At 39.0% G+C, this 24,921-nt stretch overlaps 1 protein-coding gene across 3 annotated transcripts in view; it reads left to right on the top strand.

Moving 5' to 3' along the window:
* The window catches only part of PDE4B (phosphodiesterase 4B), a gene marked incomplete at both ends in the record, with an annotated part of 396,614 nt that overhangs the window by 273,940 nt on the left and 97,753 nt on the right, over nucleotides 1-24,921 (top strand). For all 3 annotated transcript variants that reach the window (XM_084243282.1, XM_084243283.1, XM_084243284.1), the window contains 3 exons: nucleotides 7,435-7,471; nucleotides 7,588-7,658; nucleotides 18,304-18,353. In XM_084243282.1, the coding sequence (XP_084099408.1) occupies nucleotides 7,435-7,471; nucleotides 7,588-7,658; nucleotides 18,304-18,353 (158 nt within the window). The remainder of the gene's footprint in view (nucleotides 1-7,434; nucleotides 7,472-7,587; nucleotides 7,659-18,303; nucleotides 18,354-24,921) is intronic.

The raw sequence follows: 24,921 nt of genomic DNA, 5'->3' as shown, positions 1-24,921 counted from the left end.
AGAAAACAATGGGAAATCACAGACCAGTTAAAAGTAGATATTTTCAAAAGGTTGCATACTCTCAGAGAGGTTACAATTAAATACGAAAGTTAAGAGGAATGCACACGTAACTTTACTAGGGAGTGGAAGTAAGCATTTCATGAGCCTTTACCATGGGGCTGGTATATTTACACTCATTATCTCTTTTAATATTCATAGCAATCCTATCAGGTCGGTACCATTTTTATCTCTACTCTATAGATGATGAAACCGAGACAGAGAGATTGAGAAGCTGCCCGTAGCCCATGACTAGATATTGTGCTATATCACGTGATGCAGCTTAGGCTAAACTTTTGTATTCTTGTCATCTATGTTCTTCAAACTGCAAAGTAGAATCTCTTTGACCATATAGAAAACAAGTGAATGCAGAATAGAGGTACCTGAGACTGAAGGAGAGGTGGCCACTTAGCTGTCGGTCATATAGAAGCAGGAGTTTCTGACTAAGGCTTGGATGGAGGACTTTGACAATGAATGTGTGAGGATTTTCTCTTTGACCTAAGAGAAACACCTTTCTGGACTTCCCAGGGAAGGAGAAAAGGTAATGTGGTGAGCTGACTGCAATTAGAACTTAACTCACAGAGCATTTCACAAGTAAACGACTAGGCATTAGAAGACGGCTAACTGTTCTCCAAATTTATGTCAAAAAGCATGATGGGTCCCCGGGTCACTCAGAAGCTTCCAGTAGGCTCTAGCCAAATTTCAGATTAAACTCTGGTGACTCCTTACTCAAAATCAAAAAGTTCTAGAAATTTTGAACCTGGAGAGGCCTTAAAGTTAATAGTCCAACTTACTCTATACCTAATGGTAGAGAGATCTAGTTTGGAATGATTGCATCCCAGACTCCCTGCTCTCTTTTCAATGTTACCAACCAGTAAAAATTTCCCCCTAACTTTATAACCTACTTAGTGTTGCCAGCTTTAAATTTAGACAAGTAAAGATTGTAAGTGTAAGTTACCTAGTATTATTTTGTTTCTTTAAAAAAAACTTTTTAAAATTAAAAAAATGCACACAGGGCGCACTTTCATAATAAAGAACAGTCTTTCCCAAAAAAACAGTTTGGCAACATAACAACACCCTATCAAAAAGATACTAATAACAGGATATATTAAACTTTTTGAATGAATAATAACACAACATTTTGTTTTGCAAATATTTCAGTATTGCAGTAAAACTTTTATATATTTGTCAGCTTGGAAATTTGTATTTCTCAACACAAGAAATGGGGCTTGAATAATATCCAGATTCTTCTGGTATTTCATTTTATCAGGACCATTTTAGAAAATCCAGTTTCACACGGGCATCTTGACCTAAATTGAAGTAATGCTCTCAAAGCTGTTTCCTGAATTATTACTCTTCAGGGTGAACTGAAGTAGCAGAACAGCAGTCCCTGAGCCTCTCACTGCTTTTCTTACCTTCTTTCCATAGAACAAAGGAAAAGAGGGGCAGAGATAGTCTGGAGTCTTGATGTGAAGGCCTTCAGGTGGGGGCTACAGGATGTTTTCTGCCTATGAACCCACATGTCCAGCAGAACAGTTTATATGTCAATTAACAATATTAATATCTTCAAATAAGGGCAGCTAGAGAACAGATTGGACAGGGTTTTGTGAGGTCTGGGCTGACAGGTCCCTAGTTGAGGGGTTACACTTACGTTAGAGAAGTTAGCCGCATTAACTTCTAGTAGTAAAAGACAACACTTTTTCTTTTTCAATCTCTCACCTGAATTCTTATAGAAAAATAGGAGGAAATGTAGTCAGGGAGGAAGCATGAAATGATATTAAGAGTAAAAATGTGAACAGAAAGTTAAAATCACCTTTAAGTTTTAACCACAAAGGAGAGCTTGAAACCAGACTTTCTAGTAAAGTAAAACAAGATCACCATTGGGTCCCAAAAGGAAATTTCAGATGTTTTCCTAGATGTGGCAATATTTTTTTGTTTCCTGTTCAGTTCCTGTGTTGCGGTCCTCTCTAACGTAATGCCTTAGTCCAGAGAAGTACAGATTTCCCCATGGGAACATAAAGTACTAGAAACTGGGGAGGTTAGTTATGTTGCCTAAAATCATGGCAGGAATGACTTTGGAAAGTATTGAGTTTTGATTGTCAAACTGCAGAGCTGCGGGGAAGGAGGATCCATGGTTCCTTTATAGATAGAGATTTTTCAGGCCATTATTTGTGAGAGGACTAAGTGGTCTTCAGAGAGAAGTCAAAGGAAATAAGACATAAGAACCAAGAGGAAAAGTTTAATAACTCCCCCACTGTATATTGATGGACTACCCCCCCAAAAAGTACAATTTTAAGTCTCAGACTTTAGTTAGCCTTACCAACACCATATTTATTAGCAGCATGGCTTTAATACATTGACTCTTTTTTATAGTGTCTAAATTATCTGTACAGAGCACATTTATTGAGCATTTATGATGTGCTATGTGTTATTTAAAGTCTTTTAAATATATTGACTCATTTAATCCCCATAACCCTAATGTGTTTGGTACTACAGTTTTCTTGTCTCAGGATTAGGGTGCTAGAGCAAAGATTAAGTAACTTACCCAATAAATAGCCAAGTCTTAAATCTAGGGAGTTTAGATGAAAAAAAAAAAAAAAAAACTTGTAAGGGCCTCCCCTGGTGGCACAGCAATTGAGCGCCGGGCTGCGAAGCTGCCCACAGCCTCTGTAGCGCTGGTTTGATCCTCAGCCACTGGCGAGGGTCCCACACTGTGGGCAGACCTCTCCTGCCATGCCCACTGCTACCCTCAGCAGTGTATTTCAGTCAGTCTGCCTGTTCTGTTCCCCACTCTGTCTCTGGTGAATCCTCCTCTCACCCTCCCATATCTCGGCCTGTACTCCGGTTCTTGTATGCATGAATACATAAATCTTTAAAAAAAAGATTCATTTGGATGGTGGATAAGTCTGTATCTGAGAGCCAAATGGGAGGCTGCTTTGGTAATCCACATACTAAAGGGAGGGGCTTTATGTTAGAGCAAATCAAATATACAATTAATAAATATTTGCAAGTTAGTGGTTGATTGTGAGATGGAGATGGAAGTTTCAGACTTGACCAAAAAGGTAGGTGGTTGCACCATTCTCTGTCTCAAACATCCTCTTATCACATGAAATAATGTACATGTATGAAAATGCTTTGTAAACCGTAAAGTAGAATATAAATAATAATTCTCTTGATTACAGTGGGGGAAAACACACTCCTAAAGAAACTCTCACCAGCTGGGAATACTATTCTTTAATTAGTAATGATACCTTGTACTAGTAAGAAAACCATAACTAAAGTGCTTTTATGTGCCAAGCACTATTGTATGAGTTGTGATATATAGCAATTAATGCTCACAACATAATTTACATGTAAAGATATTGAGGCATAGAGAGGCCTAATGTCTCATAGCTGGAAATAGTGCATCTGAGAAGCAAAATGATGCTGTCTGGCTCCAAATTCTAATTCTGTGCTCTTAACCACAATAGTACATGTCCCTCTATAAAATATACTAAAATCAGTGTTATAAGAATAATACAAATTCCTGGTTAAAAAAAAAAAAAGAATACAAGTAAAATTCCAGGTGTAGGGGGGGCAAGAGATTTATAAAATCTAGAGGATGGCAATGAGAAGTAGCACTTTTGTGTTCTAGAAAACCATTTCAATATTTAGAGTAGACCTTCACTCAGTTCTAAGATTCTCAAGCGTTCTCATTCTGGTTATTCTCTAAAATTGTAATGTACTAGTTTTGTCACTAGATGATGCTCTTACAACAATTCTGAATAATCCAGCCCTGTTCGTGAGAAGCATTGCTCTCTCTAGTGGCTTGGAAAACTAAGTACATCAGTTTTACAATCAAATGTTTTTGTTATTTCTATGCCATTTTCTTCCTAATTATGTATATGATTTTGAACATTCATAATAATTCCATAAACAATCTGTGTAGATAAGTAGGAGGGTTTTTTGTTTGTTTAGTTTCTTTTCCCATACTTACTATGAATTACCTATAAATTATCTGATCATTTCTCTGGCAGCTATTATATGACTTACAGCATTAGATTTTGCAACTCAAATCCTTCAAAGAAGTTTGTGCTGGGGAAATGCAAGACCATCGTTTGTTTCTGGACATTCTGTTCTAAACTTCCAGAGTTCTATAATGATAAAGTGATGTTGTATGTGCCCTATTTATGTTTATTAATATCCTTTTAATTGCTAGTTTGTGAAGTTTTGCTCCCCAATGCATGCAACAATACATATGTAATACATAGGTACTACATATGTAGAAGATTTGTTTATTGAACTTTTTCTGGGTGTTCGGGCTCCAGAAACCCAGGGGCCAAAGAAGATCTACTTAAGTCCAACTCCACTGCTTTATCCCCAAGTGACCCTTATGTGCTATGAACAATATAAACTTCACAGCGGAATTCTGAACAAACAGCAAGATATTTCACATATCTTGTTATATCAAGAAAATAGCTAGGGAAGCGGCACATCTTAAAACAATTCACCGCTCTGCTTTTATCACCACTGCTCCCCTCTTATCTGTTTTGTTTCTCCTTTTTCTTTTCGGCTCCTCTCAAAACTCTGAGGTTCTTCCTTTGGTTCTCTCTCTAGACATATACTCTCATCTCATGATGATGTCAGCCCCTGCCATTGCTTTAACTATCTCCATTCTCACAGGCAAATCTCCTAAATCTAGCTGCAATTCTTATGTGTCGGTCCTCCCACTTGGCCTCTCTATAAGGATATCAATGAGTATCATAAAATCCAACATGTGGAAAGGAACAATCACCTCCCCTACTCCTCATCACTTTCTTGTTTTTACTAATGGCTTCATTATATTACCAGTCACCCATTTTTTTAAAAGATTTATTTATTTATGCATACAAGAACTTGGATACAGGCTAGAAGTGGGGGGGGGGGGGTGAGAGGACTCACCAGAGACAGAGTGGGGAACAGAACTTATTTCTCCATGACCCTTTCTCCAATTAAATGCTGAATTCTATCTAAGAAAGGTGTCTACAGCCTCTTCTAGTCTTTTCCAGTTTCTTCCTCTGTCTCATCTATTTCTTCTCATTTAAATGATTACATTATCCCCCTAATTAATCTTCCCAGTTCTGTCCTCTCTCTAATCCCTATGCTGGTCTGGTGTCCACGGCACTTTACTTTCTAAAGCACTTTTCTGTTTGTCCATCTCACTAAAAATCTTCACTGCCTCATTTCTTCTTACTGAGTCAAGCACCTCCTTACAATCCACACCTTGGTCTTATTCTCCACAAATGTAATTAATATGCTCAGCCACCAAACATGTAGAAAATGTGTTGAGTACTTACCCATTTCCATGCTTTTGTTCTTGGCTGTTTCTCTAAATTGGTAACATCTACTGTCCATACCTTTGAAAAACCGCCCTTCAAAGTTCATCTCAAATGCTACCCACTCAATCCAACCTTTCCTGATTCTTCTAATCTTTTAATTATCACCTCTTCTTTGTCCCCTGGTAAGCAGTCATTGTTTGAATCTTTCACTTCACATATATAACATCTACATTGTGCTCTGAATATTATTTGTCTCCCTTAATATATTTTATTTTGAGGGGGTCATGAACTCTCTATAAGTTATAAAATATAATGGTTAAAAGCATAGTTTTCTTCAATCAAATGGTACGGTATCTGTTTTCCTACTTAGTAGCTTTGTACTAGTTAAGTAGTTGCCGCCTACTCTGACCCTTGATTGCATCTATAAAATGAGAATATTAAGAAAACCTGCCTCATGTCTGCTTAGCACAGGGCCTGACACATAGCAATCACAAAAGAATGCTTACTTTTATCAGTATCATATTCTTAATTATACAAAGTAGATGTGCAAGAAGTTTGCTGGAATGAATTGAAAGGGGACTTCTAGCCAAAGACAAAGGTAGAAAAGAAAATATTGTCAATGCCTGTGCTAGAGGAGAGGCCCATCTAGACATATATATCGGTCACCTGTGGATCCCCAGGCCTAGTACTGGGCAGGGGCTTAATAATGGTCATGTGGTTAATTGACCAGTGGAAAGTCATATTTGGGTGGTGATCCTGAGGACAGAGAAGATAAATCACATAGTGAAGGAAACTCATTGTCAACTAACTTCTGTGCTGCTGCTATTGTTATAGAGCAACCCCGATATTTAACGGGTTCCTGGCTGTGGGTCCTCACCCGCGCGCTTTAAAGAGACTTATGAATACACTACTACAGACACACACAAAAAGGTTAATAAAAAGTTTATTTACAAGAGGAAAGGAAATAAGGAAAATGTACAACTCAGGGAGAAAATAGGGAAATAAAGTCTTTAATGCGTCCTACCCGATCCGACGACCTGGAAACCCAAAGTCATTCTCAGAGCTGGCCGGACGCTGCGAGCTGGTGGAGAGCCAAAAATGGGGTCCCCCAAAGCCCACGTGTCTGCCTTTTATATCCACCTGGCTGCTTAACCTCACCCTCAGGTCCCAGCCACCTTCCCTTTGGTGGTGATGGGATTTGGAGTTCCCAGTGTCTTTGGCTTTGACCTGGGGTGGGGGTGGAGTCCACAAAGCCTATATGGAATTAGCTTTGGGACATCCTTTTCCCCCTAACACTATGATTCACAACCTGATAGCAGATTGATCTGATTTTGTGTTTGCAGCTCAAGCCAACATGTCTTCTGATGATTTTATTGGAGAGTTTGCTAAATGTGGGCTCGAGTAGATTCATTGAAGCATGTGCTGAAGCGAGGTTTCGTTTCTGAAAACACACTTCTAACCTCTCCTAAGTACAAATTTACATAACTCTAGTCCAGCTTAGTCAGGTCTTTGGAATGAAATGTGCAACAATGATATGGTAATAAAGGGTTCACTCAACTTTTCCTTGATACTTTAAGAAAAAAAGTTATACTGAAAACAAAAAGTAATGGGATTCCCAGACAGAAATTTGTGTTTAAATAGCATTAAGGCTGTGGTTCAAATCAACAAAAACCAGGAAATCCAAAGTTAACCTTTATCCAGACTGTTATGCCATTTTTTCCAGCTCTGTGTGTGCCTTGTGCCCTCCCTTTGCATTTCCTGGCTTGGAAACCAAAATCCACAAGTCACTTTATATTACAGCACTCTGGGCCTGCTATTGAATGCGACTATACCCTCAGGATAAGTGCTTAGTTGCAAGTGTTTTTAACTATCCTTACTGTAAATTCAGGAGCCATGAACCTGGTGGTTATTGTTCTCCCTTTCAAACTCCTGAGATCCTCATTTATGCCTGTCACTTCTACCGATTGTCCAAGTTGACTTGTATAACACTTGTGTTGCTAACACTAGTAAAGTTTAATATTACACCTTATCATATGTCAGTTGTAATTCAAATGAATTTTTAAATGTTTCTGTTTTTTTTTTTTTTTTTCCTTTTTACCAGACACGGCGATGACTTGATTGTAACACCTTTTGCCCAGGTATGTATCATACCAGCCCTGTCTTGCTCTCACTCTGTTCCTGGATGGAGTGTGGCCTCTCACTATACCTATTTGTCTTCTTTTGTTCCTAATTATTTGAAATATTTTCCTCATAGGTCCTCGCTAGTTTGCGAACTGTGAGAAACAACTTCACCATACTAACAAACCTTCATGGGACATCCAACAAGTAAGCATGGACAAATAAAAAAAAAATTTTTTTTAAAGATTTATTTTTATTTATACAAGAGCTGGGGTATAGGCCAGAGTAATGGGAGAGTGAGAGAATTCACCAGAGACAGAGCGGGGAGCAGAACAGGCAGATGGACTAAGGGCACTGCTGAGGGGAGCAGCGAGTGAGACAGGAGAGGTCTGCCTCACCATGTGGGATTCTCCCTGGCCAGCTGGGAATCGAACCGGCGCTGCAGAGGCTGCAGACAGCGTCATAGCACAGCGCTCAACCCACTGTGCCACCAGGGAGGCCTCAAATCAAAAATATTGAATAGCATTTAAGATAGACAGATAGACAGACAGATAAATAGATATTGCATGAAAGTTTACCCTCCAACTAAGGATACACAATGAAATTTGAAAATAGTGTGGCATACCATAGTGTTTAGAATAGGGAAGATGTTAGAAATTACTATGGCTCTTGTTAATCTTTGTATTCTTAACATTTAATATTTACTAGGAGTCCAACAAATGGAAGAATGCCATAAGGATATTTTGTTTACATTCATATTTACTACTTGGGAGGTTGGATGTTTATCAGTAATGGCCATAAATTCTATTAAAATAATTTTGGAACTATTAATGAATTCAGAGATTGAAACTTGAGATTGAGAGTATCTACAAGTCCAAGCCCAAGTTGCCTGTTTTTTGATAAATTATAAATAATTTCATTTTAATGAATGCAAGTAAGATAATTTTCTTCTCTGTCCCACACTAAATATAAATCCTTGTTCATTTCAGTTACATTGCTGAATGTTGGTCTCCTCATCTGTAAAACGAAGGGGCTGAAGTTGAACTTTCTCTTCCAAATCATTTCACTTTGAGTCTGATCTACATTTTAAGCAGATAACTCTCTTGACTATTTTAAAAGATCATTACAGGACTCAGAAGGATGTGGACCCAGTGATCCTGGAATGGAAGGGCTGGAGGAAACCTCTTAGATCATTGAGTCAACCTCTTTGTTTTATAGAGGGAAAAGCCTGGGCCTTCAAAAATGCAGCAACTTTTCTAACAACCACACCATACCTTAGAGACAAACCATGATCAAATCCTAAATCTGATATTCCAGTCAACATTCACTAAAGAATACCCTCTGAGTTCTTCTGAATCTGTATGAACAAATAAATTAACATTGGGCAGATAAATAGGGAAAAAAGACCAAATGTAATAATATACATATGTAAATTCTAAAGTGAAAGGGGCAAAATGGGGGTCTATTTCCTGTGCTCAGAGACCTGGGGCATCAGGGAAAGAGGAGAGGAGAGGGTTTTACATGACTTCGTATGACTAGAACTTGCCTCTAGATGTTTGCCCTGCCTTTAGACAGACTTTTTCAATAAAAAAGGGTTGTTTCCAGAGATATCTCTAAATCTAGGTAATATGATTCTTTAAGTAATGATAGCAATTTCTCCAGAGGCCTATAGGTTCCAGTTGACCTTAGTTCCACCTGCCAAAGTACACATATTGGAAAAGGCTTATTCTGGACATTTGGAAAAAGCCAGTCTGAACCCTTTTGGGGGAGATACATTCCACATCATCGGTCTCTCAATTTGATGTTATCCAAAAGCTGATTGGTTAAAAGTGCGAGTAAACCTTGATCTAGAAGCTTACTTTTCTTTTCTCTGTTCTATATCATGTTAGAGCCTCCTGTGAGAGGACTCTGTATAACCCATGTAGTCTCTCCATCTGTGGTTGCTTCTTGCTAAACTGTTCTCCAAACTGCCACCAGAGTGATCTTTTTGACATGCTGTTTGACCATGTCATTCTCCTTCAACCCGAGGTATTTCAGTGTTTTCCTATTACCATTAAGATAAAGTTAAAATGTAGGTGCTTGGCACCCAAGGCTCCTTATTATCCTACTCCAGTTAATTTGATTGATGGTTACTGGGTTAATGTTTGATGCAAGGTACATAGACAAGCTAGAGATTTACCCATTCTCTTTTGCTGTGGTACTCCCTGTTTATTCATTTATTAAATAATTCACCCAACAAGAGTTCATAAATTGATAGTACATACTATTCACATGAATATATATACTTAACAAACATTTATTGAGCACCTCCAGTCACTGGTGAGATAATAGTGACCAAAACAGAAACTTTTTCTTACTTTTAGGACCCCCATTCTTAATAGGAAGTTCCAGGCATACAGTGGTGAAGGGTTAAATTAGGTCTTTGGCCAGCCACAGGGGATCACATTCTAGCAGTTGTGGTCTGTTTGTTCCCTGTATATTCTATTCACCATCCTGATTACGGACTTACTATTCTCTCTTCCTAAAATGGCTCCACTTGCCAATGAGTGCTTAATTAAATCCTGCTTGTCTTTTATAACACATCTCTAGTATCACTTTCACCAGGATACCTTCCCCGACCACACTAAGCCTGACTGAGCACCCCTCAGTCCCCTGAGGGCACTTTATAAGCCTTATCACATTGTTCATGGAATTCTGCCCATATCTGCACCATGTGCCCCTTGAGGTTCCTTGAGAATTACATTTACTTTTTCTTGAATTTCTAAGAATTAGGAGGATGCCTAAAACATATTATATATCCATAAATCTTCATTAAACATATGAATTTCTGAATAGATAATTGTTGGTAGAAAAACAACCATTTAGAAATTTATTTTCAGGAGTGATCCCTTCCCTTTCCCCCTCTTTTTTTTCTTCACAGAATATCTCTATGGCCATACTTTCTGATTTCACAACCCAATTCTGCCGCTCGAAATTGTTACTAATCTCACTTTTGTTGATTTCCCAAGCTATAAAATAGGGCTGTTCTGAGGATTAGATGACATATTGTATCCATAACAGCATCTGCCACATTAGCAGGTGGTCAATAAATGTGAGTTAGTCTACTGATAGGTCCATTTCTCTTGCTGAATTCAAAAATAATATAACACATTGGGGTTTCATACCTATTATCTCAGTTATAATCACCAAAATGATACTCAGGTGCTGTTGTGCCCTCTGTGGACAAGGAAGTAGAGCTCAGGGAGATAAAGTGAGTTGTGTAAGAACGTCCCTTTTCTGGTGAATTGTCACACTTGAGGCATACTTGAAGCCTGGTCTCCTGACTTTCCTTACATGATCTTTCCGTTCAGTGAGAAGTCTTCTGAGTTACAGGGAAAAAAAAAAATCTGAATACTCTGAAACACATAATTTAGAAAAAATATTTTGCAATCGATTTTAAGAGACCCCAAACACAGAGACATGAGTTAGAAAAGTGTTTTTAGGTACTAAAATATGAGGAGTGAAGCCCTGGACCAAGATGATAGAGGTGGAAATTGGTATTAATAAAGGGATTAATGAAGATAAATTTCCAGGCTTCGTTAGCATAGCTAAGCTCAAGGCCACTACATTGCATAGTTCCATGGAGAAGGAAGAAGTAAAGGGGAGGGGGAGGATGTCTTTAGTTACTGATTTTTTAGCACTGCTTGGAGGTTCTTCCCCTATTAGTTGTATTAGGGGGCTTTCAGTGTTTACCTTGCTGATTAATAGACTGCTTTCTTGAAAATCTGGTTTTTCATAGTCTTGAGGGTTTTAAGCCACATAAACCTTCAGGAACCAAGTGCCCTAAGATCATAATTGCCATATGCAGAGCTGACCCAGAGCCCATTCTTACACTCACACTGAGGACCACCTCCCCAAATCATGACCGTTTATGACACCTTTGGCCCAAATCAGATCACACTCATCAAACAAAATGGATGCCCAGCAGTAAGATAATTCTATCTAATGATCTTTCTCAAATCCATGCCCATATGATTCAGAGTTGATCATCTCAAAGTACTGATTTCAAATACTTCCTCAAAATCAATACCAAACAACACAAGCTCAAAGCAGGGCACATCTACCACTAGCACTTCATCAAAGGGAGTTGAGGTTGCCTAGGCTAGTGAAGGCTGAGAACTGAAAGATGGGTTTCAGACACAAATGGGACAGTCAGACAGGGGCAGATTGGAAAACTGAGGGTCTGTTTAATGCATTCCTTTCTATTCCTAGATTATCAATATCCTCAAACAAGTAAAAGAAAAAGAAAAAAAAAAAAAGGACAAGAATATCCACCAGGAATGAATCCACCATGCTAAGAGCATCCCCTCTGCCTCACCATATTTTCTTAACAACTGAAACTATAAGATTTATGAACTCAGAGGCTTTCTGGGATATTTGATGTGGGTTCTAGAGCGTACTCCCTACCTTGAATGTAACATTTCAGCAATAATTATGTCCTTGGAATGGTTTTCAAAAAGCATCTGGATATTGTAGTTTATTATATAAAAAGAACTCCCACAAAGAACTATACCTCTCACAAGTTGAGATTTCCTTTATCTTTTGACTCTTTTTGTCAATAAAGCAGTTCATTGTCTGCCTGAGCTTTACCACCCCAAGGGTGAAAATCTCAAAGTTCCTGTTGTGGTGATTTCCTTGCACTTCCATGAAATGTTCAATTAAGGGATTTTTTGATTGGGCCTGTATTTCTTGGCTTCAAATTCAAACCTATATTTCCTTTATCTCAGGACTTAATTTTGAAAATATGACATTTAGTGTTGCTAATTCAGATAAGCATTCATAAAGCATTTGCTGGCTTCAAACAGACTGATGGAGAAATCACACATTGTGAGTAAGAAGACCCACAATTCAGTAATTTGAAAACCAGGTAACATAGCTGGGAACAAGTAGGTATCCTCATCATTCACATGAGTCTCTAACAATGAATATTACTGGTGGCTATCAGGAAATCATGTAACATCTCTGCATTAGCATCCTTCTAAGAATAATTTAATCGTCATGTGTGTGACCTTTGGGAAGCGATTAATGACCATTTAAACTTTTCAACTATATATCTGAAATGTCTTTCATTGCTTTATGTATCTTGGCATATAATTTAAATGAGAGCAGAAAATCATAGTCTTGAGCATTTAGAGCTGGAAAAAACCTAGGCAAAAGTCCTTAGATTAAGTGAGGAAATGTATGTAAAACCCCTCACATAGGATCTGGCATGTGGTAAATTAGCAGTAAATGCTGCCAGCTCTCCCCAAGTGAGGAAGAAACTGAGAGGTTCATTTGCCCAGGGCTAGGCAGTGCATTATGGTTTGGAATTGGAATTCCTGTGTGCTTGTTCACAGTCCAGTTCTCACTCCACTATGCTAACTCAGGACTGGAAAGTATGAACTACTGTGGTCATTTAACCCTCCCTATTAATATCACCATCTCCATCAACCCAGCATATAACTTTTTATAATTCTTCCATAAGTTGGGGACCAATGGGAGCTGGGCAACCAAGGCCATGTTCTTCTAGCATTCATCACAGTTTTCTAATTGGCACTTTCATATCCTAAAGCAATCATGCCACTTTCAGAAGGTATTCACTCATTTTAAGTGTACTGAGCCTTTTCTTTGTACCAGGTTTGGAGAATAAGTAAGATACCAAATGAAATTGGTCCCTGCTTTTCCAGAGCTTACATAGACAGAAGCTTATCTGAATTATAAGCTCTACATAAAAGCTGTAATTTCAAAATTATCACCTTGGACAAAAAGAATGTATATAATTTGTATAATTTTCAAGAAGTCTTTGGGAGAACTAGGTGCTGTGAGAAGCCATGCTATTAAGAAAGGAGAGATTTTCGCATTTAAGGTCCAGGTTCAATGTCTCCTTCCATAGACGCCTTCATTAGAACTCAGGAAGATAGTTGAAATTATTTAAATTATAGAATGAATGCCATGAATACATCTTGAATACTTATATCATAGCCAATGTTTTGCCTATTCCAAGGTTACAAAAATAAACAACATTCAATCTTTGCTTAAACTTTTCACAAGCAAGTTGAAGGCAAGCATAGTAATCTTAGAAATGGCCCAGAAAAGGACAATACTGAGGAATGACGTCTTCTCTGAGAAGAAAATGCTTCAGTGGAGTCCTCGAATATGTGAAGGAGTTGCCACTTAAAGCGAAAGGATATAAGAGGAAGGAGGGAGTCAAATGGACATTGGTGGAGGATTGTTGGTACTTTGGTGATGGGTGTGGTATGATAACATACATATGAAGAGGGGTGACTCTGTACCCTTAAAGCATTAGCAGTGTTGTAAGTTAACATTACACACACACACACACACCCCACACATGTAAAGGGAGATAAGGATCCAGCTGAGCAAAACATGCAAGGACCCAGCAACATGAGTGATGCTGTATTAGAGAAACAGCAAGTAGCATGTAGAAACAAGACTATAGAGCAAAAGGAAAGCAGATGAACATTCATGTGGTATTTGACAGCTCAACTCATTTCACACCAATGGTTCATTCAATCAACAGTCCACCAACATTTACAAAGTTCCTACTATTCTGGAGACAAGTTGGTGGTTCTTGCAGAGAATATATGGAAGAGGTCAAGGTTGGATTCTACCTTCAATGGATAAAAATTAGTGGTGGGGATAATATGCAACTCTATGAGTTGTAAGATGAAGAAATAACCCTAAAGGTATAAATACAACCCCATGGGAGATAAGAGAAGGGATCAATTTTAGTCAACAGGATAATAATAGCCAACAGGAGAAGATGGTATTTGACCTTTGGATATACAATTCTGACACCAATTCTAACATATGGGATTTTTTTTCTCCCATACCAATTCTTGATGATACCAGTTTTGTGTCCTACAATTCAGTTCTATTCAATTCTGACACAATCTACTTGGAGATTGAGTCTGATCCCACAGGTTAAGGGTTCAGTCTTATAAGATAACCCCCCGCCCGGATTCCAATCTTAAGTTCACTCTGTCACCTATGCTTCTGACTGCCTCCTGTAGGTCAGAGGTTCCAAGGACCTCCTTGAATTTGATTGGTTTTCTAGAGTGGAGAAACATTTTACTTACTAGATTGCTGTTTTACAATGTGGTAAGATATATAAAATTGCAGAATATGAAAGAGCCAGATGGAAAATATACATAAGGCAAAGTTTGTGGGAAGGAATACAGAGCTTCTGTGCTACCTGAGCATGCCCGTCTCCCCAAATGTTCACAATGTGGAAGCTCTCCAAAACTAGTCCTTTTGGGTTTTTATAAAGAGTTTGTTCCAAAGGCATGACTGATTAAATCATTTGCCACTGATGAGTGAATTCAATACCCAGCCCTCTCTGCTCCCAGAGCACTGGGGTAAGGTGGGGAGAAGGATTCAAAATTTTAATCCTCTTATCATAGTGTTGGTTCCCCTGACAACCATATTCCATCTTGAGGTTAACTAGGGACTTTCTAAAACTCACAATAATAAGATTCATCACTCAGAATAGTCAAAGGGTTTTAGGAGCTCTATGCCAGGAATGGGACAAAAAGCAAATACATTTTTCTCATTATAAATCACAGTATCATAAAAAGGTAGGTGATATTTAGATATGTGGATTTGTGTGGAAGAGCATTCCTCTCAGCAGAATAACCCGAGTTATGTCAGAAAAGGAATTACAGATCCAAGGAAAATGAAGTAAATAAATTTAGCCCTGGAAAAGTGTGAGTTAATTCTTCCCCTCCCTAATTCATTCATTCATTCACTCCCTTATTCATTCTTCTAGTCAATAAATATTTATTGGCTGCTTGGCCTGTGAAAGACCATGAGGGCTCTAGGAACCCAGTAGTAAGTAAGTTGTTTCCTGGCCATATAAAGTTTTCATTTAAGCTAAGGCGTTCTACATGGAGCACCATTTATACAGTGCCTATTTTAATTGCCGCATTAAAGTACAACTGAGAAGTACAAGATCCATGAACATAAACAGTCAGTCAGTGTTTGAGATGAACTGTCAGGCAGAGAGAAATTCTGAGAGAGAAGATGGGGAAAGTATGTTGAGGTAAAAGAACAGATGACTTGAAAGCCGGGGTAAGGAGTTTAGAATTTAATCTCCTAATTTTCCTGAAAAACAGCCCTCTGTATTAGTGCAGGTGTTATCAACAGATGGAATAGTGGGAAAAACATGCACTTTGGATTTGAAAAGATTTAATTTTGAATCCTGACCACACCAATTACAAACCTCGTATGCTCCAGCATTGTTTCTTAACTTCTCACTTCAGTTTCCTTAAAATAAGGCAATATTAGGAATCTAGAAAACTTAAATAAGGGACCAGGAAAATGAATAACTATAAGAAAGTGAAAATCAAAATCAACAAAAAACTATGAACCAGAGACATTTTTGGGGGGTGGGGGGGCAAGAGGGGAGGGATTGGGATCAGAATGGGGGGGTTGCAATTGTATGGGGAATAGAAAAATAAAATTTATTATTTAAAAAAAAAATAAGGCAATATTCCCAATGAAGTTACCAAACACAATGCCAAGCAGAGAAAAGTAATCATTGGATGGTAATTTCCTTTCCCTTGTCACACATGAACATTTCATGCCACCGAGTGTATAAAAGTGCCATGCCTCAGATGACCCAGCCAGTAAATGAGAGTTAGATGTGAACCCTGACCCTCAGCCCCCATGGCTGTAAGCTCTAGTTGCCTAGAATCTAAGTTACCCCGAAATCATCAATCCCCTAAGGGGATTTGGATGTAAAAATCTAGGAAGATGTAAGAGCAGAAACAGGCCACTGAGCAGGTTTTCTATGATCCAGCAGACTGGGTAAAGGAGGAAAGAGTCCTGGAGCCCTCAGTGGCTTTTGCAGGCTTTTATTGGGATTTAGTGGGTATACAGCAGGCAAGGGTGCTGGGGGGCTGGGAGGCTGGCAGGCCTCCCAGCCCCCAATAAGTATTCACTCTTTCTGGGCTCTCCAGCATTTTCTGGTGTTCTCTCGGCTTCTCTATGCTTCTCCTGTTCCTGCTTCTTCTGCTTCTTTCTCGGCTTCTCTGCTCCTCTTCTTTTGGCTTCTACTGGCATCCCCGCGATGCCACCCCTAAAAGCCCAGTCTCAGCCCAGGTGAGTCCCATCTACATATACCCACACCCTATTCCAGGTGCCCGCCATCAGGCATGCATTCAGGACCACGGGGTTCCATCATCCATCCTAATGGCGGGAGGGCAGAAAAGCCTGATACTTTTACCTTACCCTACAGAAGATAACTGTTGTCACACCAGTAGGGAGACCCTTCCTTAGTAATACCTTTGCAGACTTTTTTCTATCATTTAAATTTTGGCTTCCTCCCCAACTAGTCTGTGCATCAGAATTCACAGATTTCTGTAAAAAGAAAAAAAAAAAAGCCCTACTAATCCCAAGGCCTCATCCCACATATACTGAAATAGACTCTCTAGAGGTGGGGAAAAGAAATCATATTTTTAAAGCTCCCCATATTTGAGAGCCACTCTCTTGCTGGTTGCTAATGTCCTTTTACTCTTTACTGAGACCAAGAAACATCTACATCAGTGTTTCTGAAAATGTGGTCCCTAATCAGCATCATTAACACCACCTGGGCACTAGTTAGAAATGCAAACTTTCAAACTGATTGAATCAGAAACCCTGGCATAGTGTCCAGCAAGGTGCCTTCATAAGCTCTCTAGATGATTCTAATGCACCTTAAAATTTGAGGGTCACTGACTTATACATCTAGGAGGGTCTCTAGCAATACACTGGGAATCTAAGAGTCTGGTAGAAGTTCTGCAAAGCATGGGAAGGATTGTGAGGACAAAAAAACAAAATATTGTCTGGGGGAAGGGAGAGAGAAAAAGAAGAAGAAAGAGCTCTAAAAGGAAAAGGAGACCCAGTATTAGTGGAGCTTTTTTTTTTTTTTTGTATTTTTATAGAGTTTTTTTTTTAAAGATTTATTTTATTTATACAAGAGTCTGGGTACAGGCTAGATGCATGGGAGGGTGAGAGGATTCACCAGAGACAGAGCAGGGAACAGAACAGGCAGATTGACTGAAATACACTGCTGAGGGGAACAGCAGGTGAGACAGTGGAGGTCTGCCGTGCCCTGTGGGTATCTCACCTACTGGCCAAGATTGAACCCACACTACAGAGGCTGTGGACAGCTTCACAGCACTGCGCTCAACTGCCTGAGCCACCAGAGAGGTCCTGGAGCATGTTTTTGTTCCCTTGTTTCATTTGATTCTTCACATCAGCAAGTTTATTATGATGCAGAATGCCCAGTTTCTCCATGAAAAGACCATTTCATAAGTTAAGCAAGATAGATTCTATTCCTAGTGGCTGTATGACCTTTGGCAAGTGACTTCACTTCTCTGGGTCTCAGTTTTCTGAGGTGCAAGGGAAAGCCTAGTCTGATTGCTCTCTACGTGTTCTTATGGTTGTGACTTTCTATAGCTTTGCCCAAAGAAAGTAGAATTTGCTCTTGGCAAAGTGGTGTTATTTTTGAGCAAGTGTATATCTTCTGAGTGCCTCCTGGTAACCTAAAACAGAGGGTCTGGCTGGAGACCTGGAGCAAACGACTTCCTTCCTGGAGAGTTGGAGCATCCAGGAGACTGTGCATAGGGAAATTCCAGGCCATCTGGATGTGAGAGAATTGCAGTCATCTACCCTTGTTACAGGAGCCTGCCTTCCGGAGATAGCATTATGTCACTTGATAGCGGATTATGACCGGAAAAGGGGGTGGTTGGGGGGCTGAGGTGCACAGGCCTGAGGCATAGAGGGGATATTCAGACAAAGACTCAGGCCTTCTTTTCCTTTGTGTCCACAGGAGGTCCCCAGCTGCTAGTCAGCCTCCTGTCTCCAGAGTCAACCTGCAAGGTAAGCCATATTCTAAAGCCTATCTCCATGTTTCAAGATATCAAATGTGCCTCTTATTCAGAATCTTACTCAGTTTAGAACTATTGTTCTAAACAAGTGGTTTGTTCACATACTGTGGCCTTTAAAAGAAGGTCTCTTGGTGACTTTTTTCAAAGGCATACTGCTGTTTAACTTTATTGTATGTAAACCAAATGAAAAGCATTGTAAGTAATTTTCCCACCATACACATACCCAGGCTTCACCATGTGATGGATATGTGGTGATGCTGTCTCCAAGAAGAGGAGCAGGAGGCAGAGCTGTATTGATAGTGTGACTTGACCTCAGTTTGCTGGCCCCAGTGAACTCTGGGGGAGCTAACCTCAGTGGCCCTGAGGTGTGCCCACATTGGTCTGAGGGCCCCACTGGGTATGTTAGGGGTTTTCCTCTTAGCGTCAATTATAGATCCCACTTGAATCTACATCCTTTCAGGTGTGAAACCAAAGCTCTTCCCAGATCACTAATCATTTCTTTTGGAGGCCATCCAACTTGGTTCCTTAAAGAATTTTTTATTTTATTTCAAGAAACCTAACCTCTCATCTTTTAGTACTGTGTATTCACTTTTCATGTGGAATTGAGAGCTATGGAGAGAAAGGGCCACCTTGAAGCAACATCAAGATGTGCTCAACATAAAATCCTCTTGACATAAGAGCAACCAGTTTGACAAGATTTTTTTTCAAGTCCAAAAATTGCTCCTTGTACCTGTCCCTACTATTGTATAGTAGACTTGATTAAAACCACAGGAGAAACAAGTAAGATGAACACATACAAGATGGCCCACCACCTGATGTTGCCTCATGCACTCCTGTTTGTAGCAGTGCCATTCCCTTTGTTTTATACTTATGACCTTCCTTCCTTGGATGCTGTGTTTTCTTGCTGGTATCGCAGCCTTAAGTATAACGGAAATAATGCAAAAGCCCAACTTCTAAGAGAAAGGAACAAAGGCAGTAGGTTCCATTGGCTCATTGGCTTCTGAAGTATTTATGGTACATGCTTTTAAAAATATTTTTATGAGAAAAAGTTTGAGGAAAAAGAATAAAAGTGAAAGGAAGATATTAAGTAGAGGTGAGTTTACCTTTATAGTCTCATGATATGAAACAGAGAGAAGAAAATAGTACTCTATCCATGGACTTCAAAAACCTGGTGTGCTGATGTACTATTTCCTTTAGAAGTTTTATAAAAAGAAACTAAATAGTGTTTTCACATATAACTGGTATTACATACTTGGAGATCAAAGGAGGTAGTTTTGAAACTCCTATCCTTTCGTCATATTGGCCTACCAGTGGGGCACTATTGCTCACATCTCTTTTAGCCGGATTTACTAAGATGCTTTTGACATCTATTTGAATATTTAAAGTATGTTTTCTTGTAATAAATACTGACAAACATTAGGACAATATGTGATATTTATGGTTCTCTAAATTAGCTCATTACCCAATGATGCTGTTGGAAAGATCATTTTGTGATTATTGGCACAGGAACTACCCCCTGGCAACTGGAGACTCTTTTGCTAAACTCTTTTAAAACAATGGAGCAAAGAAATGACAATACCACTTAGGCAATTTGTTTTTTGTCTGTCTTTGTGGCAAACTACAAAAAAAATGTGGCTTTTCATTGGAAAGAGAAGGTAACGATACCAATTATTACATAATTATAGGTTTCAAAATCTCCTAACGCTTAACCATAGTCAGAAAAGGAAGGAGGACACACACATCCTGTGTTTTGTTTTTATTATCAGCTTAAATAAGTCAGGCAGATTTTTCCTGTTATTTTAATATTTATCAGCATATGACAATGAGGTGTGTTTAAATAGAAACTTTAAAAAGGAATGAAAAATAAGAGGCTCGGAGCAAACAGAGAATTGAAAGCTGAAGTGCTGCTTTCAAAGATGATTTTTTATAATAAGATTGAGTTTCCACTTATTAGAACTGAAGTTGAAGTCATGTATTTCAATTGAAATCTAAGGTGAAAGTTAAAAGAAACCCACAATAACTTACTCAGATTTAGCAATCCTCCAGTTTGGTAGGAAAACCTGGCTGACCTAGGAAAGTGTATTCTTGTAAAGAAGCAAGTTTAAGAGAGAGAGAGGTGGGGAGGAGGGTCAGGAGGGGAATGAGAAAGAAAAAGAAGCCCAATATTTTCAAAAGGCTTTGTAAAATACGTCGACATGAAGAAAATCCAATTCATTTCAAAAGCTAATTGTCAGAAACCATGGTTAAATTGGTACATTTGCTTTTACAAATTGATCTTTAACTGAAATAATTCATGGTTAAAATCAAAGCAGCTCTTTCAGCCTTACAATCCTTTTCTTCTCACTATTTCACCAAGGTTATTTTTCCCACTCTCATGATACAACACAAAATTCCCTCCTCTGCAGAGTCATTCTAATTTATTTTAAAAATCAGTGCAATTGCTCCATTTACTTAGTAATGGCAGCAATTCTGTCCTAGGATATACTGTAATCTGTGGTTCATATGGCTCCTCTGTGGAGCCTCCTTGAAGGCGGTGCTTACTCATCTCTTTATATTCCAAGTGCTTTAGTATAGGTATTTTCACATGCTAGGAAGACAGTAAATACTGTCTCGACCATGTGTGAGAACAACATAAAGTTTAGGAACTTTATCTTAAGCAAAATGCTGATACATTAAATTTTAATAATGAGTCAATATTTGTAGTGCTATGGCTATGAAAAATATTCAATTGTATTTTTTACTATTGAAAATCAGTTATGGTACTGAAATTAAAGGAGGTTTGAAATATATTTTATAACTGCTTATATATATGTGGTCATACATATATATATATATATATATATATATATATATATATATAGTGTGGTCATACAGATTTTGAACAAAAGGAGTTAAATTTAAAAAGTGGGCATTTTGTGTTTTGAATAGGAAAGCCAGAATAACATAAGAGAATTCAAAATGTAGAGCAATGTAGAAATCCTGTGCTGTCATGTTAAGGAGAGAAATGCAGTAAATCCTCATAGATGTGTTGAAAATGCTAATGCTGAGGAGTTTAATGAGCATCACAATTTCTATCACATTTTGTTTTTTCACAAGTATGAATTCCAGGGCTTTCTCTATGATGCATAAGGATTGAGACAGAAAAAAATAGAAGAAAGAACATTCCAAGGCAAAGAAGGAACTTGGGATCTCTTGTCTGTGCATATTCAAAATGTAATGGAAATGGAAAATTGAAGTATTTTTCAATATATTAGACCCCAAAACTATATTCAACAGAGAAAAAATTCAGATAATTGAGGAAAATTAATGTGTGTGTGTGTGTGTGCGCACATGACTGAGGATGTTAGTGAGTGTGTATATGTATCCGTGCCATTTATCCCTTGCTTTTACAAGTATTTCAATAGTGATCACATGAAAGTTAGAATTTACCAAAAGGATAAATTATCAAGTATTTACAAGATCATTCTTTGGCTTTACTCCTTTTCATGGCCAGCACCTCTGATTCAATATGACCTGATTTCTAATATATCTCTTAGATACAATTTTAGCAGCCAAATTGTTGTGTAAGATGGGATGTTCTATGCAATAATTTGTTATAAAATTTGCCAATAATATATATTGATCAGGAGCATCATCAAGTAATACATCAAATGTTATGAAAAACAAACCCAAAGTCTGTAGGTCATCAGAAATGATAAATCAAGGCACAAAGATGACCAGAGAATTGTGTTGAGAACTTCAGGCCAAAGTCTTTCCCAGTCTTGGTTTACAGTGGTCTTCAACACCAATCCATTAGAGGTATTTCATAGCAAGGCTTGTGTGTGCATGGAAATAGCATGAGATAATATAGTGCTTTCTGGCAAATCTGAAATTAATTGGCCTACTTGCAAAACAGAATTAATTAATATTTTCCAGTGCACATGGGAATCTTCTAATATGTGTCCAGATCATTCTGGGGAGGAAATGACTCTATACTGGTTGATAAAGCAGAAGAGACTTTCTCCTAAGAAGACTGTTTCTCGGTGTGGGTTCCTCTCATATCTTACTTCACCATGAATATTGCCCTGGAGGTTCATGTGGATGTGCCAGAGGCAGGATCTGTTTGAGGAGTAGACAAGGGGCTCAGTGATTTATCTTTGAATCTAAGAAATTCAGAAAGTTCTGATATTTGTTCAGTTCTCATTCTGCCCAAGCTTCCAAGGCTTAGGATGAGAGATGGCTGTGTGTGCACAACGAAAAGCTCTCCGAGAACCACAGCAATGGTTTGAGAGCAGATCTATGTCAGATGACTGGAAATGAAGCCTGGCAGAAGCAGAACATTTGCTTGGTTTCTACATTAAGCAAGAACTGCCAGGCATGATTACAACACTTATGGACAAACACTAATAAAATCAATCCTGTTGCCAAAGGCTGTGGCCACTCAAGATATAGGAGAGAGTGAAGGGTAATACATAGAAGGGGGAGTGAGAGAGGGAAAGAGAGAGAGAGAGAGAGAGAGAGAGAGAGAGAGGCAAGTAGGGTAGGAAGGAGGGAGGGAGGGAAAGACAGAGACAGAGACACAGAGACAGATGGTGGGGGGGTGATGAGGAAGAGCGGAGAAGAAAGAGGAGAAAAACAAAAGAAAGGAAAAGAGAAAAAGCTGGAAGTATTATTTTTTTTCTTCCATGTTCTGAGTTTTGTGTAGCCTGAGTTATAGAGATAATTGTCTTAATTACCCTCCTTAATTACCCATACAAAAGAAGAGGGCAAAGGTATTAGAATAGCCCTGGTAATTCTGAGAAAAATTCCCCAAATTGTTGTTTTGTGATAATTGCTTTTGAATGAAACAATCTTCTTGTAAAAGTTTGCCCTAGAGCATTAACACTGTGATATTTACATTGATTTGTGATTCTTTTCTATATGTCTAAAACTAAGCATGGGTAGTTGCAAAAATATTGACAAGTCAACTAAAATGTGAATAGTTAAAATGTTACCCATGAGCAAACATTGCCAAAAATAAAGCCCTGCTCATTAAAAGCTATTTCACGAGTCGGAAATTAATTTCTAAATTTAGCATGAATGTTTTCTTTGTATTAGATGAAACCCGTGAGACTGGCAGCATCTAATCTCTCACTTGCTGCCTAAAGAGTTGAGTTCATTCCCTGCTGACTCCATTTCATGTTTTTGCACTGCTGAGAAACACCATCCACCCACCCCCCCCTGAAAGTTGGAATCATGCATGTTAGTAAGTATTTCAGTTATGCTATTGACGTCAATGGAGTCATTAAATAGATTGCCGGCCCTCCCAGAGGCAAATCACTGCCAGGGACCTAGATACAGACACGTTTTTTACAAAGGCAACCATCAGGTTTTGCTATAGCAGTAAGCCAGAGAAAGAGAAAAGTTTATACTGTAGCAGATCTATCTCCAAACAGTTTTTTGCTTTTTTTTGCCTTTTAGTTCCGGCCTTTCTTTCTTTTTTGGTTACAGTAGGCTCAGGCAGATGCCCAGATATTGTTGCCTCAATGTTTTGTGAGCAAAAGCATCTCCTGTAATTGAGACCTTGAAAGGAGACACCCAGTTTTAAAAATGTGGCTCACCTTTAGCGCTACACAGCCCATCCTGCTGTTTAGTTAGTGGCATAAATTGTCTAGGCAAATTGCTATTGTCTGCCAGTGAAGCTGTGCTTGATACATAGTTGAATAAATAGTCTCCTCCGAAGCTCTCATGTGCAAGTGTGAGCACACACACACACATGCACACACACATGTGCACACACATGCACACATGCACATGCGCACACATACACACACATGGTGCTGTAGCATCAAGGCTCTGAAGCAAAGGGTGGAGGAGGAGGCTGGGAAGAAAGAATCACTTCTCTCAGCTGCCTCATCTGCAGGGCTCTCTCAGGAGGCTGCCCACATGCCTGTGTCCTCCCAAACCCCAGCTGCTGCCTGTTTCAAGCCTAGTCATGCAGCACCCAGACATGTCAGTGAGCCCTCCAGGAAACATCTGTCTCTTTTTGAGCATTCTTGATAGTTCTATTTACCTGGATAGCCTCAGGAGTCAGAGCCAAAGATTTCCCTCACACCTTGCCTCCTCTACCTCCCAGGCTGAGTTAAGGAGCCATCTTGAACAGCTTTCTTCAAATCGAGTTGTCATTCTCCACTCTGTGGGCTGTTGGGCTCCTCTCCCTTTCCAACCCCTGTCCTTTGCTTACCCACATCCCCTTACTTATCAGTACATATGTATATAAATATCTGGCATCTGATAACCTTAGGTAACCCACTTTGGTTCATCTAGAGGCCTAGACCCTCACCACCACTGCTGCTGCTCATCTGATATTCCTGTCACCACCCCATGGTCAGTTCTTGTTGTCTTCGCTTTAATCTTTCCCCTTCCTTTCTTCCTCATCCACTCCCCTTAGAGCAACGCTTCATTCTTCTATAACTAAACTATTATGGTAGCCTTCCAACTTGGTTTATTGTCCTCACTCTCCTCCCACTCCAATCCACCCTCCATTCTGGTGCTAGAATTATTCTCGTGAAACCCAATTGTGATTATCGTATTTGTGTTAA

The sequence above is a fragment of the Talpa europaea genome (assembly GCF_964194135.1).
Source record: "Talpa europaea genome assembly, chromosome: 9".
NCBI classification, from domain to species: domain Eukaryota; kingdom Metazoa; phylum Chordata; class Mammalia; order Eulipotyphla; family Talpidae; genus Talpa; species Talpa europaea.
Note: the sequence above shows the minus strand (reverse complement) of the source record. Positions and strands in the feature narration are given on the sequence as shown.